Here is a 21,902-nt window from a genome sequence, read left to right as displayed (position 1 = left end):
AAAGCCAAAGCCTGAGGAAAAGTCAGATTGGGAGGAAAAAGCAGAAGAAACTTTTTGTGAATGGTTGATTCGACCTCTCCAGGAATTTAGAGAAGTTATACACAACAGGCACTTAGGCAATGAAAGTATGTTTAGGGAAGTGGATGAAATAGATAAGGAGAATAAGAAACAAACTTATAATGATGCACTGGTGAAGTTAATGAAAACCATCTTTACCCCTATTTAATATAGTTAACCTTGATTTCTATATTACCTGAATGCAACATAACATTTTTATTAGCATTTTCCTGATATCTTTGTCCATCTTTCTACTTTTAACCTGTTGCTGTTAGTAGTGGTCTTAGATGTCTCTCCTGTTGTCTGTATCTATTGTATTTTGAACCAATCTACAAGTCTCTGCCTTTTAATAGAAGAGTTTTACTCATTTGTTTAAAAAGAAGAGGTTTCTGATAATATATAAAATGAAAAAGGTTATATTTTTGAAGAGTACATTTGTATATTACATATATGAACACAAAAACTGGTGAAGGATGACAGGCAAAAAGTATCATCTCAGTGGTAGGATTATGAATTTTTCCTGTTTATTTGAATTGTCCATATTCCTAAATGAATACACATTATCATTGCCAAAAATGATAAAGGTTTTTATAACTAAAAAAGCATCAAAATGTATGAGCTAGTATCTACAGTCCTTGGAGATGGAACCATTTAAAGAGCTAAAGCCTACACATAACAACGCAAACTGGGCCTCACCTGCAATGAAAGCAAATGCAAATTAGAATAACCTGAAGGTATCCAGATAACTTTCAGAGAAGATAAAAAGGAATAAAATGATAAAATTCAAGGTTGTCCAGAATGTAGGGAAAAATTGCATTTGAATTCTATAGTGCTGATAGTTCTACCAATTTAGCATTTCTGAAAAGCAAACTGACAATAAAGCAAGCTAGGGTTCTATCTGTACTTTTGGAGCTGGTAACTCCATTTTGGAGAATATGGTCCTGGGAAAATTCTAAAAGGAGGAAAAATTTTAAAAGGACTGCAAAAATTTCCAAAGTAGTACTATTATTAAAATGGAAAATTAAAATAATCCAAGTGGAAGACTGGTATGCTGTATTAGTAAGAAATGCTATATAGCCACTGAAAATGATATGGATAGTGACAACACAGAAATGTCCATACAAGTGAAAAAAAAAAACATATGCACTCCAATAACAATCACAAAGTATTGTCATGCATTTGTCATTTAACAATCATGTTGTATACTATTAAAAATTCAAAGACCTCAGGGATTTAAGATGAAAGGGGGCCAATGCATTGAGGGACCAATGCATCTTGGATGACATTCTATGGGTCATACTTAATTTATTAAATGCCAAATTCTTATCACAAATGTAATTGCCGATTATTTTCTACTGAAAAAAATATATAACCTGTTCTTATCTATTTTATGATGCACTTTCTAGTAACACTTGCGGAAATCAGGAGCCACTTATTTAGTAAAGGAAGAACTCTAGGTTAAATCCTTCATAGTGCAAATAATCACACCCCAAATTACATCTTCAAAGTTTACATTTTCAGATCAAATAAAATACACCAGGAAACATCTGGTCACAACAGCCCAGTGCAAAACACTTCACACTTCAGTAGAATACGATTTAGATGATGACCATGTCATTCCTTTCAAAGAGCTTCAAAACATGTTTACAGAAGGGATGGCCTGTTCCAGATAAAGATTATTTCCAATTTAAGAGTCAATGAGTCCATCAACTGCCAAAACAGGTACTTACTAGGTGCATGAACTAACAGGAAACAGAACAGAGACAGACAGACTCAGGCATTAATTAGGTCACATCATAAAATAAATATGCCAAGAACTAAAAGCATTTTTGTGAGCATTTCATTTAATGTGGCTGTTAAGCATTGAGGTCATTGGAAAATTGTCCACCAATGAACTTCCACTGTCCTCTGTAAAGGGAACCTGTGAAAGGAATGAGAACAATCACTGTTCCCAAAGGTTAACTAAAACAAATGGCTATTGGGCATGGTGGTTCACGCCTGTAATCCCAGCAGCTTGGGAGGCTGAGGCAGGAGGATCACAAGTTCAGGGGCAGCCTCAGATACTTAGCAAGGTTCTACGCAACTTAGTGAGACCCTGTCTCAAAAGAAAATATAAAAAATGTGGGGATGTGGCTTAGTGGTTGAGCAACCCAGGATTCAACCTCTGGTACCAAAACAATAAATAAATAAAAATAATGGCTAGTGGATTGTTTCAGGCTCTGCCTAGTGAAGGCTAAATCTGTGCCTCTAGAATCTGAATGCTGGGAGCATAACTGACAGCTGGCCACAGTGGCTGAGCTGCAGCTGAAACCCAAATGGCTAAAATCTACCATCAATCACCACATCTTCACCAAGCCTAGACTTCCCATGGGCATGCCCCAGTAGGGCAGAATCACTAAAGCAAACGATTTCTTTAAAACCCTGAGACTGCCCTAACAGAAAACTTTTGAGCCAGAGCCCAACCTCGTACAAGATGGCAAGGAGTAAACCTATCATTTACCTCCCAGAAACAGAAAGGAACCAATGAGACTTCGTGGTTTAGAACAAGAGTTTATTAAAACACAGTGAACGCTATGAACATCCACATAGCTTCTCCAACTCCCCTGCTCCCAAGTACCAGGGCAATGCAATAGGCTCAGATGAATGCAACATATGTGGGGGGTTGGATTACAGCTGAGGAATCTGGGGTCAAGGACTTGGGACTTTTTGTGTAATGAGTAAACAAACCAGTATCCCTCCCCTGGAAAGCAAGTTTAAATAGTACTCACACTGTGATCACTTTGTCATACTTAGTTGCCTACGTGACTGCAGCAATAGTTCAGTATTAGGAGATGGATAAGCTTTTTGTCTAAGCCAGCCAACAAGAACATGAAGGTGTGCTCAGGGTCTAGGTACACAGCCTCTCCCAACAGACACATTTCTTTGCCTGAAAAGGTCTTAGAACCACAGTTCAAGCCTCTTTCTATCACCCCTCCTAACTTCAATCTCATCCACAAGGGTTAGACCTGCATCCAGGCTCTTCCCAGCTTCCTCCTCATTTCCTTCGGTTTTCCTTAATCTCTTGTATGTCTAATCCCATCTTCACATCTGCTTCTCAGAGAGGCCAAACTAGCACAACTGGTGCCAGTGAAGTAGGAAAACAGGCCATGGTAAGATGGGGTTCTGGACACTGTTGTGAGTGGGATATTGGGCACGAATAACCTATGACATAGGGTGGCAGTCCACTGCTAACAATTTCTATGGAGATGGCCTAGGGGAATGGCCTTTCAGGTGTGCTAGCACCTTGAAATATGGGATGGGAACACTTAACCAGACATCCCTGAGGGTACTGATCCTGCAACAACTATGTTCTCTAGTGCTATATCATATTATATAGCACTTCCCCTGCACCAGAAGAGGCTACAAACTAATTCCCAAAGCCTAGAACTAATGTACCCCTCAGAGGAGCTGAATGCAGCCTCTCCTGATTATTAAGTGGATGAGTAGGGTTTAATCCCAACATAGCCTGGCTGTGAAATACTGGGCTTATTAAGGAAGAGCATACATACCAGCGAGCTACTAGAATCAGCTGACACACACCAACAAGAAAGCACTAGGTTTGGATTTCAAGGATGCTATATCAAGAAGGCCAGAAAAGCAAGATTTCAGACTTGGAAGCACTTTCTCAGGATTCACGATTTAACCCCCTGGCAAAGACCACAGTGGGCAAGCAGCCTCTAGGTGGCTCCTGGAAGGCTGGTAAAAGTAATGGCCAATGCTGAAAAAAATAGAGGCCTTAGCTGCCTTGGAAAACAGCACAGAAAGAAAAAGTCAAAAGAAAAGGGTATACTGGAGTGGAGGGACTATGTGATCAAAAACCCCATCAGATGACAGTGCTCCACAGAGGGGTCAGAGAAAACAAGGGCCATCAGGAATGTACTGGTGACAGGGGCACCAGCATGCGTAAGGTCAGTGGTAGCCTCTGCTGCAAGTCAAAGAGGACAGAGGGAAACCCTCAGAGGTGGACTCTAACATCCAAGGGAATGAAGGGGCTCCAGAAGAATAGAGTAGGTAGATGCACTTAAGCACCAGACTCAGGGAGGCCACAAATACTGTAACTACAAGGTCTGATGGGTAGCCAGGAGTGCTTTATTTTCAGGCAGTCTGGAAATGGCTAAAGGAACATGGTATCCCCAAGAGCAATACCAACAGCCAAACAAAGGTGTTACTCAGTATCTAGAGGCTGAAAAAGAGTGGAAGAACAGGAGCCTGAGTACTTTTCCTCAAATAAAAATTTATAATTTCTTAATCAACTCCCAGACTTCTTCAGCCCAGTTCAGATCTGGAAAGAGGTATCTGGGTTCCTGGGGAGGACAATGGTATGCAATGACTTCCCTAAACTTCCCCAAAGGAACCTATAGCCACTTACTTGAATGTATGTACACTGGGGAAAGAATATTCCAACATTTTGATGAACAGTGCACTGAGAACCTAAGTTGACTGATACCTAGAGACTGGAAGCATCATCACAGTGCCCATTAAACTGAGGATTTATTGAGGCCAAGTAACAACTAAGTTCTGAGTGACTCAAATAGGGCTCATAGTGAGCCTACTGATTTACTCAGTGGTCATTTCCTAGTCCCAAGTATATAACTGGAATCGTCTTGGTAGTTGGAATAAGCCCCACAAGGGTTCCATTGCCTGTCGAGGAACAGCTGTCCCAATGAGGAAAGCCAAGTAGAAATGTCTAAAACTGAACGCCACGGTTGGACAAGATGGTAAATTGTGATGATTAGTTTGTGTTAATTTGTCTTAGGCTGGCTATAGCTCCCAGTTGTTCAAAACACTAAATCTAGGTGTTGCTGCGAAGATATTTTATAGATGTGGTTAATATCTACCATCAACCGATCTTAAGATTACCCCTGATGAGCTGAGTGGGTCTCATCTAATCAGCTGAAAGCCTTAACAGTAAAAATTGTTCCTGGTAAAATTCTGCCTAAGGACTACAATGTCAACTCTGACTTTATGAATTTCAGGCTTACCTAATCAAGCCCTCACAACTGTATGATTCAATTCTGTCACATGTTTTAAAACAACAAGGCAAAATGATTCAGTCAACTGCATAGGCCTTTGTCACTGGCTAACACAGACCAGGCACTATGGGCACATGAACAAAAGAGACACAATGGCCGAGACAGAGGCAAATAGCAAGGACTACTATTTATCATTCTGATCCTGCAGGACTTTTCTAAAAGGTGACTTTAGCTCAACAACCCACCATTGGTCTTGCTGGAACTTTCTTATACCTGCATTTCAAGAATTTTCCTAAACATCCTTCTTCCACTCTCTTCTTCAGACATCACACCTAACATCATAGTCTGACAGCTTTCCCACACTCCTCCAGCTCCCTCTCTATTCTTCTTTATGGGAATTTCAATCCCACCACAATCTCCTGCACAGATAATCAAGGACCTACCCAAACTAACACACAGGATAATCTAAGTACATATTAAAGCTCTGATCCTCCCTTTTGCAGGGTCAGAAATTCAATTTCAACCACTTGTGTTTCTTGTTCTGTGAAGTGCCTATTCAGTTCTTTGCCCATTTATTAACTGAGTTATTATTTTTTTTTTGGTGTTATGTTGTTTGAGTTCTTTGCATACCATGGAGATTAATGCTCCATCTGACGTACAGGTAGCAAAGATTTTTTTCCTATTCTGTAGGCTCTCTGTTCACATTCTTAATTGTTTCCTATGAAAAAATGTTCAACATCTCTAGCAATTACAGAAATGCAAATCAAAACTACAGTGAGATTCCATCTTACCCCAGTCAGAACGCAATTATGAAGAACACAAGTAACAATTAATGTTGATGAGGATATGGGGGAAAAGGCACACTTGTACATTGCTGATGGGACTGAAAATTGGTGCAACCACTCTGGAAAGCAGTATGGAGATTCCTCAGAAAACTTGGAATGGAACCACCATTGGATCCAGCTATCACACTCCTCAGTTTATACACAAAGGACTTAGTATCAGTATACTATAGTGACGCAGCCACATCAATGTTTACAGTAGCTCCATTTACAATAGCTAAACTACGTAACCAACCTAGATGCCCCTCAACAGATGAATGGATAAAGAAAATGTGGCATATATACACAATGGAATATTACTCAGCCTTAAAGAAGAATGAAATTATGGCATTTGGCAGTAAATGGATGGAACTGGAGCATATCATGCTAAGTGAAATAAGCCAATCCCAGAAAACCAGAGTCCGAATGTTCTCTCTGATATGTAGATATTAACCCACAACAAGGGAGGGTAGGGAGCAGAAGAACAGAAGTTCATTGCATTAGATAAAGGGGAATGAAGGAAAGGGAAGGGGTAAGGGAATAGGAAAGACAGAATGAATCAGACATAACTTTCCTTTGTTCATAAATGAATACATGACCACTCTAACTCCACATTATGTACAATCATAAGAATGGGATCCTAATTAGAATGGGTTGTACTCCATGTATGTACACTATGTCAAAATACACTCTGCTGTCATGTATATATCTAAAAACAAGAATTTTTTAAAAAAGAAAAGAGGTTGAAAATGAGCTCAGGATTTCAAAGAAGAGAAATTCAATTTTAACAATGGAGCACAAGCATTAAAGATCCTGTGAACCTGTTCCTCCCAAGGAACTGATAAGGACTGATAAGAAAACTAAGACTAACAATGAGAAGGAACTGCTAAGACCACCAGGACTGACAAGTGTTCCCACTGCAGCAAGAACTGCTACTTGAAAACTGAAGTAGGCCCAGAAGGAAGCCTTATATAACTGGAACACAAAAAGGGAACTGACTAGCCAAAAGGTACAAACAACTCAAAAATCCATCCATAAACAAAATGTGATATATCTATACAATGGGATATTACGCAGCCATAAAAAGGAATGAAGTGTGAGCCAGGCATGGTGGTACATACCTGCAATCCCAGGAACCTGGGAGGCTGAGGTGAGAGAATCACTTAAGCCCATGAATTAAGAGATCAGCCTAGACAACACAGGAAGATCCCATCTCGAAAAAAAAAAAAAAAAAAGTACTGACACATGCTATGATATGGCCAAACCTTGAAAACATTATACTACGTTAAAGAAGCCAGACACAAAACACCACTGTTACATGGTTTCACTTTAAATAGCCAGAAGAGGTAAATTTATAGAAACAGAAAGCAGACTTATGGTTGCCAAGGACTGGGAAAGGGAGGAAATGAAGAGTTATTGCTTAAGGGTAAAAGGTTTCATTTGGGGGTAATAAAAATGTTTTGGAACTAGACAGAGCTGGCAATTGTACAACACTGTGAATGTACCAAATGCCACTGAATTGTTTAAAATAGTTCATTTTTCATGTTATGTGATGAATTTCATCTTAATACAAATAAATAAATAAATAAATGGTAAGGAAAAAGATGCAGAGATATATCAACCACAAAAATAAAAATTAAAAAAAGGTATTTAAAAACTGGTTTTCAAGGGAAAGCTGGGGAGGGAACTGGCTAATTTTAGGAATCCTACCAATCCCTATAAAGCCACAACAATAAATGTTGGTGAGGATGTAGGGGAAAAGGCACACTCATACATTGCTGGTAGACCTGCAAATTGGCACAACCACACTGGAAAGCAGTATGGAGATACCTCAAAAAATGTGGAATGGAACCACCATTTGACCCAGCTATCCCACCCCTAGGTTTATACCCACAGGACTTAAAATCAGCATATTAGAGTGACACAGCCACATCAATGTTTATAGCAGTCAATTCACAATAGCTAAATAGTTATATATAGTTTTATATAATCCCATGTGCCACTGAGGTGGTCCTATATTCCCGGGCTCTAAATACCACCTACCGCAAACAATACATTTATAGAATTATCTGGTATTCTCCCTTTCTGGCAATTTCACCTCAAATTGGGGTCTATAGGTTAATATTTATGAACTAAAATTCAGGGCACATACTCTGATGAAGTACCAAGTATATTCCCAGGGACAATGGACAGTACCAAAAAATTTGGGATAACTGGCTGTTGAAATTACAACTTTCTTAACGAATCTACTATGAAGGGATTAAAAGAACTCAGTCACAGAGATTTTATATATGGAAATATTAACAGCAGAACTGAATCTGATTACGTTTTTTAAAAACAATTCATTTTTCAATTAACCGGGCAGTTGGAACAGGCTTCAGTATCGCCTATGCTCACTGGGATTGGAAGTCTCCCGCTCCCGGGAGTGCTGGGCCTTTTTATGTCTACGGGATTTATCTTGACTACTACTTCTACTTCTGTGACTCCGCCTTCCAGAATGCCCATGGCTCCTACTTCTACTCTTTTGACTCCGCCTTCCAGAATGCCCATGGCTCCTACTTCTACTCCTGTGACTCCACCTTTCAGGATACACTCGGCTCCTACTTCTACTCCTGTGACTCCACCTTTCAGGATACACATGGCTCCTACTTCTACTCCTGTGATGCCACCTTTCAGAATGCCCTTGGCTCCTACTTCTACTTCTGTGATGCCACCTTTCAGAACGCCCATGGCTCCTACTTCTACTTCTGTGACTCCACCCTTCAGAATGCCCACTGTGACGGCTAGAATGTGTGTCTGAGCTTCGCCCTCTATCCCTATTCCTATTCTTGTCTTCTCTTGCCTCCTTCTTGCTTGAGGGCTTGTGCTCATACTTGGGTTTCTCCTTCTTGAGCTCCCTCTCTGGGCCCTCTGCTCTAACATGGCAGGAAGTCTTGACATCAGGGGAGCGTGGGTAGTGCTTCTGTCCCTCTCTGGATTCAGACTTCTGAACCTTCTCTGAGTTCTTACTGCTGTGTTTCTTAGGGGCAGGGTCATCCTTTTCTTTTATTGTCTTGCTTCCGAGAGATGAAGAAGATGGCTGCTCTGCTTTTACCTCCCTGTCAGTCTTCTCTTTGTCTTTCTTTCTTTTCTTTTTCTCCTTTTTCTCTGGAGGAAAAAGGAAGGCAATCAGTAAGAAAAGAGAAAAATATAAACTCCCCTAAAAAAGTGCATTTGTTCTGAGTACATCACATCAAACCAAGTTGTTATAGTTAAAATCTTCACATACTAACAGATAGAAAATGTGCATCAGGAAAACATTCATAACAGCAGGATGAAGCAGTCACAGGCTATGCTTTCAGTGCCCCTAAGAAGTAATTTTGGACATATGTGGCCACTGACAGGTCAACTTCCTATACAAGGCAATCCTCACTCTGAATTCTCTTTCAAGACCATGTCTCCAAATACAGTCACATTTTGAGGTACTGGTGGTTAAGAATTCAACATATCAATTTGGGGGGGACACAATTCTTTCCATACCACTATTCTACTGATACCTCCCCTTTCCCAGTAAAAATAAGAAACCCCACATCTTCCTCTTCACACTTAAGAGCTAATTATTGACTATCCATGAATGCTAGGGAGATCAGACACTAAGACTACCTAGAATCTTCTTTTGGGTTTCAATGCTTCACCTTTTTTGTGCTTTGTGGGTTTGTCATCTTCTAAACTCTCAGATGAACTCGATGAGGGGGTGTTAGCCCCACAGCCCTTCTCCTGGAGTTCTTTGGTCACATCATCTGCTTCTTCTGAGTCCTTAGGAGCCCGATAGTTAGACACATGATCCACACGAATAGTTCTTCCTTTTATCTAAGCAAGAAAGGCAATGCTTCAGCAAAGACAGCCCTCATATCAAACAATCTATTTGAGCCCAAGCCATGAAGAACAATGGTTTGAATTATATCATTACCTTTTTGCTACTTTTGTTTCTGGGGAAACCACTAAAGCAGAACTGCTCAACTGGTATGTCACAGCACATGTATTAGATATTAATACACTCAATGATCTCAGAAGCTAGGTAGGGTGTGTTGCAGCAGGGGCGGGGGCAGTTGCACCAGCAGCCTCACTGGCTTACCACAGGGTGCCATACAAATATCTTCATGCAAACAATACATTTATAGAATTATAATGTATAATTATAATTATGTGTACCATGAAGTGAAAAAACCCTGGGAAGTACTGCCCTAAAGCACAAGTGTTGGGGAAGACTATGAGAATTTAGAAACACAATGAATTACCCCCAACTTATAACAGTCTATAGTGAAACATAAACTAGACAAGCATTGCAGCTAGATGGAATTCCTGAAATCTAGCTTAATGCTATAGCTGCTTTCTTAACACAGTAGGTAGAAGGCAAAGTGAGATCAACTGTTGGGGGTGGGGGCAGGAAATTGACCAAAAAAAGATTACTTTCTTTTTTCTTAAGCCCTCACACCTTGTTTTACCCATACCATACTGGAACACAGCTCACAATTGGGCCAAGGACCACGACTCCAGGCAAAGAATGACAAAATTAATCCTTCATGTAAAATCCTATTTTCAAGCAGATACATATTTTTTCCACAGGCAAAGACAACTGAAATTTGAAGTTTGGCTCTTACTGTTCCAACACAAGAGAGATTTTCATATCTTTTAAGCCTGAGAAGCTTCTATTATCTATCAGATTCCCATTTTGAAACATTTTTGAAAACTTTCCTGACACAGTGACTCCCTATGATTCCTGGCTCTCTTAAAATTTCATACTGACTGACTTTTGTACAATTTGTTATGAGATTAAAAGGAGATTTTTTTCCCCCCAGGGCCCAATATGCTAGGTCAGTAGTGTCACATGACAGACATGCACACCTATATCCTAGGCCATGAAGCCCTGATAGAGCTCCAAGTCCCTCAGCACAGGACAATATGGAAGAGCAGCATTACCTTGTCTCTTCATTCTCTAGTACACTAGAGATGAAGGTGGAGGACAAGAAGGGAAAGGTGAAAAATAGAAGCCTGAGTGTGGGGGTGTGTAACACCCATGGTTTGGCTTGTTAACGGAAAAAAAGAACGAGTCCTGGCAGAACCATGAGCCAACAGAATATTTCCTAGAATCACTTCCTAGCTGGTAGCTCTACAGCCCTCCTAACATACCCAACCAATCAGTACATCCCTGAACCTGTGGGGATCAGATGGAGAATGAAATCCAACCCCTACACCCAGGAAAAGTTCAGCCAAATCTTGCTTAATAAGCACATTTAGGGGCTGGGGTTGTGGCTAAGCAATAGAGAACTTGCCTAATACCTGCAAGGCACTGGGTTCAATCCTCAGCACTACATAAAAATAAATAAATAAATGAAGGTATTGTGTCTAACTACAACTAAAAAACAATAAATAAATAAAATGCTTACCTTGATCCCATTAAAATTGTCAACAGCCAGAACTGTGCTCCTTTGGTCTTCATAGCAGAGGAAACAAAACCCTTTGGATTTCCCAGTCTTCTTGTCTCGCACAAGATTAATGTTAACAATCTCCCCATATCTGTTTATTTTACAAAAGAATAAGACACTATTGATTTAAAATGCAAAACTTTGATTGAATCACAAAACAATAGTCAAATAATATGGACAGTATAGGAGATATATTTAGAAAAAGATGACTTAAAAAGGTTGAAAATAAAATGTTAAACAAGGATACAGAAAGATTATCCAATTGAAAACATGGGTGGAAATATTAAGAGTAAAGACATGGAGCTGGGGTTGTGGCTCAGCAGTACAGCACTCGCTAGCATGTGCGAGGCCCTGAGTTCGATCCTCAGCACTACATAAAAATAAAAACTAACTAAATAAAAAAAGGTATTGTGTTCAACTATAACTAAAAAATAAATATTAAAAAAAGAGTGAAGACATGAAATTCAAGGTCAAAATTAAGCGGGACTTAAGAGGGTTATTTTATATTTTAAAAGGTCCTAATATATAGGTATAGCTAATGAAATTATGCCACAATTAAGAAATTAAAATTTTAATTAAAAATTGTTTGAGCCTCAAATGCACAGAGCCTTGGGTTCGATCCCCAGGACCAAAAAAAAAAAAAAAAGTTAGAAATACAAAGAAAGTTAGGGGAGATTTAAAAACTTTTTCAAGTTTATAACAAGTGACAGAAATAAATAAGACCAAAGAAATTAACATGAATTTATATGATACAAATGCAAATAAAACATGACAATAAATCTAACAAATACTTCCAGAGTAGTAGACACAGATATATTTGAATCCTATAAAGAGATTACAATTTCTTTTATAGCATTCATGAAATATATAATAAAACTAGCTGTAGATCAGGTACCAAAGTAAATCTCAATAAACTCCAAAAACCAGAATAGACTATATTCTCCAAAGATAATGTTATAAAGCTGGAAATAATATTTTAAAAAAAAAACAGTCTACTAACTAGAACTTGAAACATACTCTCCCAGCTAACAACTAGATAAAACAAAGATAAAATAAAGAAAAGTGATCAGTGATAGACTATTTAGAAAAGAACAAAAATAGAAAAATATGTACTAAAATTTATGGGATGTGACTAAGGCCATACTTGGGAAAATTTGTAACCTTAAAATTCCAGATAAGTTAAACGTTTATAAATTAAAAAATAAAATCACAGAAATAGCTGAGGGAATAGATATGTGCTTGTGTGTATGTATGCATGCTTGAGATTTGGGCATTCTGCTGTGTATAAATTTTTCTTTACTGGAAATGAAATAATAATGTGTTCAGGAAAAAAATTAAAAGTAAAATCATAAAATATAATAGGAATTGATGGAAGCATTACATGAACACATCTATACATCTCAGTCCAAAATCTAGTACCTTTTTTAAGGAAAACACCAGAGGTGATTCAGTTAAAGCTGAGAGCTATCTAGCAGTAAATATCTAGCAGTACAGGTCAATGCAAATAGATAAAACCAATACAAGAACTGGAAAAACAAAAACAAAAACAAAACTATCTCTGTTTGCAGATTACATATGATAGTATATATAGGAAATCAAACAATCAATAATGAACTACGAGGGGCTAAGGTTGTGACTCAGCGGTAGAGTGCTCACCTAGCACATGTGAGGTGCTGGGTTCAATCCTCAACACCACATAAAAATAAATAAATAAAAAATAAAGGTAATGTGTTCAACTACAACTAAAAAAATTTAAAAAATAAACAATGAGAAAAACAGTATAACAATTCAGTAAAGTAAGAGGATACAGCTGAAAGTCAATCATTCTCTTACATGAAACAATAATCAGAAGATATACTGGCAGGGAAATACCATTTATAATAGCAACAAAAAAATACTTAGAAATACACTTAACAACAAGCAACGTACAAAACATATATAAAAATTTTTTTTAAAACTCCCAAAAAACACAAACATATTTTGAACAAATATAAGGACATCCCTTGTTCTTGGACAGGATGAGTTGATAATCAAAATCTTCCCCCAACTTAATATATAAATTAAGTGTAATAACATAAAAACAAAAGTTTGCCACCCTGGTGGCGGGGATTGCGTAAGTCTATTCTAAAGTTCTTCTGGGGAAAAAATGAACATGTAAGAATGGCTAGGAAAACCTAAAAAAAAAAAAGAATGAGTCATGAGCATGAGTAACTCTACAAAGCATACTGAAAAACTTGTGAATAACTAGTGTGGCTCTGACCAATGGAAAGGCAGACAAACCAACAGAACAGAATGTAGAGCCACACCAAGTGTATATGAAAAAAATTGTCTATGATGGTGGCATCCGATTTTCTGGGGAAAATATGGATGTATTAGTAATGAGGTAAGTACAACTGGATATCCATTTTAAAAAGTATAAAACTGGATCCAGATCTAGACTACAGCTCGGTAATAGAGTGCTTGCCTAGCATGCATGAGGTTCTGGTTCCATCCCCAGAGACACATGCACATACACACACACCACACACACACATACACAAATCCACTGGATCCAAACTTCACATTGTACAACAAAATAAACTCTAAGTGGATTAGAGATATAAATGTAAAACACCGAAACCATAAAATAACAAGACAGTAATAACACAGATGGGTGACTGGAGAGAAATACTTTCTAATTATGACTCAAAATCCAGAAGCAATAAAAAACAGACTGATGAATTTGACCACAGAAAAATAAAATACTAATGGGTAAGCACAATGGAGTTTTGGGAGTGATGAAACTGTTCTAATTGTGGGGATGTTTATACAAATCTATACATGTATTAAAACTCATACAGCTACATATTTCTCAAAAATCAATTTTACCATATGCTAATTTAAACATATTAATGAATGAATGTATAAAATAACTTTGCCCAGCAAAGAAATACCCATTAAGTAAAGTCAAAAGACAAATGACAAACTAGGTGAAAATATTTATAATGTATATCACAAGTAAAGGACAGAAAGCAATTTTTCTTTTCTCTAAAAAGAAATTATCAGAACAGGGAAGAACTCAGTGGTAGAGTGCTTGCCGAGCATGTGTGAGGCCCTGCGTTCAATCTCCAGTACCAAAAAAAAAAAGGAAAGACATTATCAGAACAACTAGTGAAGCTGAATAAAGTCTATAGATTAGGTGATGATATTATATTAGTACTGATTTCCTGAATTTCATGACTATACTAAGTTTACACAAAAGAATGTCCTTGTTTAGGGGAAGGACATTGAGGATTTTAGGGACAGATGCATCGTATCTGCAACTGACTTAAATGCTTCATAAAAAAAAAAATAATATCTACATATGAGAAAAAATAATGATAAAGCTAATGTGGATAAAGTGCTAAGACCTTGGGAATATGGGTGAAGGAAATATAAGTATTCTGTACTCTATTTTATATTTTTTTTATTTTAAGCCTAAAATTATTTCAAAATTTAAAAAGAAAGATAAGAGCTGGCTTGACAGGAATCCTACTGACTCAAATTGGGACAATTTGTGCATCAGGAAAGAATAAAGATAGTAACACAACATCAAATATTTTAAAAATTAAATCCACAGTGATCCATGACAAGTATTATAACAAAAGGCTAATATCCTTAATGCATAAAGACTCTCATAAAATCAACAAGAGAAGGAGAAACACAAGAAAAAAGACCCAATAAGTGATATGAGTAAACAATTTACAAAGAAATAATAATGGACTGCCGGGCAAGGCGGTACAACCTGTAATCCCAGCAGCTCAGGAGGCTGAAGCAGGAGGATCACAAGTTCAAAGCCAGCCTCAGCAACTTAGCAAGGCCCTATTTGCAAACTTTTAAAAAAGGACTGGGGATGTGGCTCAGTGGTTAAACACCCCTGCATTCAATTTCTTTTACCAAAAAATAAAAATAAAAGAAAGAAAGAAATAATAATGGGCTGAAAATATGTTTAACCTCATTGATGATGAAATAAAGGCAAAGTAAAATGATAATGAGAAACCATTTGGCAATTTTTTTTTGCATAACCATCATTGCTTAGGATTCAGAAAAATGGGCTGTCTAGTGAAAATTGGTATTAGAGTGGAAATTGGTACAACCTTTTCAGAACAATTTGCAATGTTTATAAAGCATCTTAAAAATACTAGCATATTGATTCACACCCCTCCTTCACTAAGGAAACCATCAGGGATGCATACAAAGATTTATACACTACATTGTATATTGCAATATAAATTTATAATAGCAAACAATTGGAAATAATGTCCAACATTAATTAAAACAAGATGATAAAGAAACAGTCCAAATTTTAAGTTTTTCCTTTTAAAGTGCATTCTGTTGAAATAAGCCAGTCTCCGAAAAACCAAAGATTGAATGTTCTCTCTGATATGTGGATGCTAACCCATAACAAGGGATGGTGGGAAGGGGAAGAATAGAAGTCCACTGGATTAGACAAAGGGGAATGAAAGGAAGAGAGGGGAGAGGAATTATTCAGACATAATTTTCCTATCCTTGTATATGAATACACAACCAGGGTAACTCCACATCATGTGCAACCACAAGAATAGGATCCTAATTGGAATAAGCTATACTCCATGCATGTATAATATGCCAAAATACACCTTACTGTTATGTATATCTAAAAAGAACAAATAATAAAAAAAGTGCATTGTACATTCTTCTTTATACTTTTTTCCCATAATGCTCTTTTTTGTTTTGATTTATTTGTGGTGCTGCGAATGAAAGCTGGAGCCTTTCACTTGCAAGTCCTTGTTACCAGTGGCAAAGGCAATCTTCATTTTGTGTGGCCAGAATACAGAATTATAATACACCACACACGCGTGTACACGTGCACGCACACACACATGCACATACACACACACAATAGCTCATCACTACTCATTGCAAGCAACACTGAACCAGCTCTAAGATGGGAGGCTGGATCCAGTAAAGTACCACAAAAGTGTGGAAATTAAAGGCTACACCTGCTATGAACTTTCCAGCACTCAGAAGTTGAATGAAATAGCCTGGGTGTACCACCCAGACTCTCTACTATGGCTGCCTTCTCATTTGTATTGCCCAATTCCTTTTCCCTGGCCTGTTTCCCCATAAACTGCCCAACCACTCAACCAGGGCCCTACAGATAATCCAACTATCCTGCTATGGCAAGCCTTCTGCCAGGATATGCTGCCTGTGTTTGCTTGCCCCATCCTTTCTACCTTTACTAGATATCCAACTTCTCTGAAAACAGTTCTCTGCCTCTGAAAGCTACAAAACCCAAAGGCATGTATCAACTATTGCACTATACTCCACAAATATGTACAATTACTGGATGCTAATTAAAAAATAAATGCTGGTTTAAAAATCTTTTTTAAAAAGGCAGTGACCCTCTGCTCTTAAGAGTTGCAAAGGCCCTCTAACCCTGTGGACTGCCCAGCCTCTGTTTAACTCTCGGTTGTGTGTCAATTGCCCAGCCTCCCTACCAGGTGGCACTATCATTATGAGCTGCTAACATCCTCTCCTACCAAGAACAGATCTCTTAGTTTGTTCCTCATCAGCCTGTGACTTTCAGTCCCTGGGTAAAAAAAGAATGGCTCTGTTCACTAATTTCACATTCATCTAGAAATGAAGAAAGCAAACTACCACATAAACTTTCTGGGTTCTGTCCCCCATTTCCTCTGTGCTTTGCCCTAATCCTTCAATAGCACACAGGTAAGGGCCCAGAGGGCCCTGTGATCATGGGATACTAGTTTTCAGAATCCAAAGGAGGTAGCCAACCTAATATCTTCCCAGGAGTTCCACACTATATTTGGGTAAAACCTGGCTGACAAGGGTCAGTGAAAAAGTAACAGAAACAGACCAGAATCCCTAAGACAGTCTCCCAAATTATCCAACTTGTGAGATCTTCCACATGAGAATATACTTAAAACCGTATCCTGGGACAGATCAAGAGTAGAGCAGAAGCTGCAGTCTTCCCCAAGCAGGGATGTCATTGAGCCTAGAATTAAAATGTGGCTTTCTAATGCCACGAATTGCACTGCAGAATCAAACTACTGTCAACACAGGAGGCAGGAAATGAAAGAGGACTTACTGTGAGAACACACAGATGATGTCTCCTTCAGTCAGTTCATAAGGAAGCCCTCCTAGAAAAGAAAAACACATTACAGTTCAACAAACACTAACCAAGTATTTACTGTGTATTATGCACTAGGCCAGGCACCAGAGGTACAAAACATAGGCTATACACCTTCCCCTCACAGCAAAACAGTCTGATGGAATGACACAAATATATACAAGGTGCCAAATGTACAGAAAAAAAAAAAAAAGTGATTGAGTGGAAAGGCTCAGGTCACTGCAGACCAAACTAATCTCATCATTCTTTCCTCCTCATATCCAAAGTCCTACAAAGCTGATATCTCCATCACAAAACTCTGCTTCCACAAATATCAGCTTAAATGTGTCATTACCAACCCACCTATACATATAATAAGGATCATAAAGATAACTGTTAAGCATTTCACAGGAAATCATTTCCCCTCCAAATGTTTTACTCATCTGTAAAATGAGAAGTATACTTGCCTCATGAGATCACTGTTACAAGAATTAAATAAAACAATGCATATAAAGTGCTTAGCACAATGTCTGATGCAATAACCTCTCATAAGACTAAAACTGCAGAATTACTGATTAAAGGCTACACCTTCTGTGCACTTTCCAGCACTCAGAAGTTGAACGAAATAGCCTGGGTGTACCACCCAAACTCTCTACCATGGCTGCCTTCTCATTTGCATTGCCCAATTCCTTTTCCGTTAACTTTTCTGTACCTCAGTTTCCTCAGCTGTCTAGCGGGTGGGTGTGAGGAACATAACTGTTTCTGAGAAACCAAGTGGCAGGACTTAGCACTGTGAAGGGCAAGTGGTAACTCACAGGAACACTGACTGGCAGGGAAAGCACACTAAAATGAGTGAGAAAAGATGGAAAACGGATTCAAAGACAGGCAGAACATAAGAGTGGGTGATGAGGGACTGGGGCTCAGTGGTAAAGTCCTCGCCTAGCACACGTGAGGCCCTGGGTTCGATCTTCAGCAGCACATAATAATAAATAAATAAAATAAAGGTATTGTGTCCAACTACAACTAAAAAATAAATATAAAAAATAAAGGTATTGTGTCCAACTACAACTAAAAAATATTTTTTTTTTTACAAAGAGTGGGTGATGAGTGTGAGGAGAAACATTGGGCAGGACTGCTGAAAAGATCAGAAGCCGGCCAGGAGAGACTCCCAGAAAAATGTGAAGCTCACCCAGAAAGATCCAGGCGCTGTCTTTGTACTCGGAGTGCCAGGACACCTTATCCGCCACCCCAAGCTGGACCTCTCGCTCGTTCAGCTCGTTGATCAGCTTCACTTTAGTTAAAGGACTACACGGAGGGCGGAAAAGGAAAGTAAGTTTGGTCCGGCCCGAATTCACAGAGAGCAAAACTAGGCGACTAGAAGCTCTAGTCTCCTCTGAAACTCTCCTGCCCCTCGGCCCTGCAGCCACTCACTCTACCGTCCCAGCCCCGGTGGGCCACCCGCGGCAACCCACTCCCTCTTTCTGAGAGGAAAGCTGAAACCTTACTTCATCTTCACAAATTCGCGCTCGACACCGGCGGATTAACTTCCGGGCAAAGCTACACTCTGTAGAGCATGCGCATCTCTAGCGCATGCGCCTATCTAGGACTTGGCGCCTGCGCCGCTCTAGAGCAAGCACAGTGCCCCCCACCCCCCGGGCGGCGCGTTCGAGTTTGCGGAACTGGCGCCGGAAGAGTTCAGCAGAGGCGGCCGAAAACCGCGGCGCCTGTGCAGTAACGCGAAAGCGGATCTCCACGCTTGGTGGCGTTCGTTCCTCTCGAGAGATTTTTTTCTAGTTCATCGCAACTTCCCTCTTTGATGCGAAGCTGGGGTTTACAAGCTTGGTCCGTTACAGGACCCTCCAGCTCTTACACAATTCCAGGCACTGATTGATTTAGTACTAAATTTTTGCTAAATGAAGGTTGAACAAGGTACTTGATGCGGCTTTATTCCTGGTCTAAAGCCCCACTTGGGTCTTCAATCCCAGTCAGTTGCTCAAATAAAGTTCCATCAAAGCATTCATTTTCCGGAGTTAGGGCAAAAAAGTGAAGAAGATAAGTGGGAGAATCAAGTTTTTGTTATCCCTCAAATCCTAATATATAGGTAACCTACAGTGTGCCTCCATAGTCTGAATTCAACACCCGCAGGTTGTTGTCAGAGCTCCAACGCTTACATTTTACCATAATCTTTCTCTTAGTGGAACAGGAGGTAGAAATTAATATTGTTAATAGCTCCCAATTGGGCAGACAACCAGCTAAAAGATACTAGATGAGCTAAGCAATTTACATATAGTTTCTCCAACCTTACAACCCCATGAAGTAGATGCAATCACTATCCCCATTTTATAGAGAAAGAAATTGAGGTTCAAATGACTAGCTTGAAAGGTACTTTGTACCCATGAAGCCAGATTTAAAGATAGGTAGTTAGTATAGTTAGGTAAATCGGGTCTAATATCAAGTATGTTTAAAAAATGGAGACCATTATCGAGAATAGAGTCCAGGAAAGCTGAGCAGCACTTGGGGAAATTGAAATGTTACTGTCCCCAAGGCCCAGAGCTCATCCTAAGAAACTGTTAATAAATGAGCTTCCAGCAAACAGGGAAGTGTTAATCAATCTAACCCAGGCCCTTTCTGCCCATGAAATAGTCCACCTGTCTCCCACCTTTTGGACTTCCCACCTGCATTCTATCACTGCAGGATAAAGGGAAACAAAAGACATGAATGTGGAAAGACTAAAAGAAGACATTAGCTATAAAAAAGGGAAGACTTCCCCCTTCCATGGATTCTGTCTTTCAGGTCCGGGGAGAAGCCTTTTCTGCTGTCCTTTAATAAAGCCTTCCACTTTCCTCTCTACATTTGCCTCAGCTTGCTTCTCTGGTGTTATACTTCAGCATTGGGAGAAGCAAGGACTCCTCAATGGTATACAGTGGTAACACCCATCAGACCACATCCATTTGATCAGTCCTTACTGAGTATCTATATATATCTTCTTCACTTTTTTGCCCTAACTCTGTCCTCTTCAGCTAAGTTCTGTAGAAAGAACTATAAGAGTGGGTACTCTGCATTTAAAGAGCTAATGATATGAGGGGTAAATATATATTTCTGCTTTATGTATTTCACCCCAGAAATATCCAGGAATCAGTAAAAGAAATGGTGACATATAATGTGTGATTTAAACCATATTGAAGATTTGAGTCCATCTTTCATGTGTGCCCAGGATTATGTGTTCTTGGACCACAATGTTTTCAAAATGAAGGTTCAGAACTCTAGTTCTCTGTATAGGCCTAGCTCAGAGCACCAGATAGTAAGCCCTTCATAAAAGCATTGTGGTTGATTATAATCTGTAACCAATATCCTGCCAAGAACCAGAACAGGGACTGTCCTTCTCCTTCCCCCACTCCCACCCAGCTATTCATTAACTTTGAAGAATTATCTTGGCAATGAAAATTAAACAGTGACAGATTGCATTTGAGTTTTATCTGCTCCTAGGAATCTCAGGTTGCTTAGTTGGTAGGGTTGAAGTGGCCATTGCAAGGTAGTAAGCTACCACATAGCATTATCTTGCTGGTTTCTTCAGTTGACTGTGAAATAAGAGGGCTATATGCCAGGGCTCAATCATCAACATCTGGAAAGAAGATGGAGCAAATAAAGAAAACACCAACCAAAGGGAAGGACAGTTTAGACTGATAATATGAGAAGTCTACTACTATCCTACCAGCAGATTCAGCTGAAGTATTCTGAATCTGGGAGTACTGAAAACTATCTCAGTTTGCCTGAAACTGAGGGGTTTCCTGGCACTCCCAACTATCAGTGCTAAAATTGCCAAGCCCAGAGAAAAGTGGGATAGCTGATCAGCAGGAAGAACCTGAAGTAAAGAAAGAAGCAAGGAAGTCAAATTCTTCAGAGATGTGCTTTCAATTAGTAGGAATTGGTATGGAAATGATGATGATAAATATCTATAAATCTGAGTTGAGAAGGAATAGGGATCCAAAGGACTCTCTGAATTTATGTGAGAGGAGGAAGAGAGTTTGCCATCAAGATGACTAGTAGTGATCTCCACGGATAACTTTCATTTAGCATCTACTGTATGCAGAATTGAGTTCTAGCTCCTGTGGGCACTCTTAAGGAATACAAAGGCAGTCCTCATATTCAAGAAAATGCTGAACAATTTGTCCTCTCACCACTTCCTAACACCACACCACACTCTCAAACAATTTTTCCTCCTGACTTTCATATTTTGGGTAATGTAATCATCATTTCTCCCAGTCTCAAAATCATGGGTGTCATATTTCAGCCTTTGCCATTCCTCACCTCAAAATATTCATCCTGGGCTGGGGCTGTAGCTCAGTAGTAAAGCACTTGCCTCACATGTGTGAGGCACTGGGCTCGATCCTCAGCACCACATAAAAATAAATAGACACTG

The 21,902-nt window shown here is 39.1% G+C and overlaps 1 protein-coding gene across 1 annotated transcript; it reads right to left on the bottom strand.

The window, feature by feature from the left end:
- Window positions 1-2,591: 2,591 nt before the first annotated feature.
- On the bottom strand, window positions 2,592-19,042 carry Rbmx2 (RNA binding motif protein X-linked 2). The gene is made up of 6 exons (XM_027940047.2): window positions 18,988-19,042; window positions 18,672-18,787; window positions 17,462-17,513; window positions 11,317-11,446; window positions 9,565-9,739; window positions 2,592-9,037 (listed from the first exon to the last, which is right to left on the bottom strand). The coding sequence occupies exons 1-6, from the start codon at window positions 18,990-18,992 to the stop codon at window positions 8,268-8,270; spliced, it is 1,248 nt and encodes a 415-aa protein (XP_027795848.2). The 5' UTR covers window positions 18,993-19,042; the 3' UTR covers window positions 2,592-8,267.
- Between the last annotated feature and the right edge of the window lie 2,860 nt (window positions 19,043-21,902).

The sequence above is a fragment of the Marmota flaviventris genome, chromosome X (assembly GCF_047511675.1).
Source record: "Marmota flaviventris isolate mMarFla1 chromosome X, mMarFla1.hap1, whole genome shotgun sequence".
Classification (NCBI taxonomy): domain Eukaryota; kingdom Metazoa; phylum Chordata; class Mammalia; order Rodentia; family Sciuridae; genus Marmota; species Marmota flaviventris.
The sequence above is the reverse complement of the archived record's forward strand: the minus strand, read 5'-3'. Positions and strand labels throughout refer to the sequence as shown.

Coding starts and splice junctions, on each gene's coding strand:
- Rbmx2 (XM_027940047.2), bottom strand. Junction 17,514..18,671: donor CAGCGCCTGGATCTTTCTGG/GTGAGCTTCACA, acceptor TTTCTTTTCTAG/GAGGGCTTCCTTATGAACTG. Junction 11,447..17,461: donor ATCATCTGTGTGTTCTCACA/GTAAGTCCTCTT, acceptor TAAAATAAACAG/ATATGGGGAGATTGTTAACA.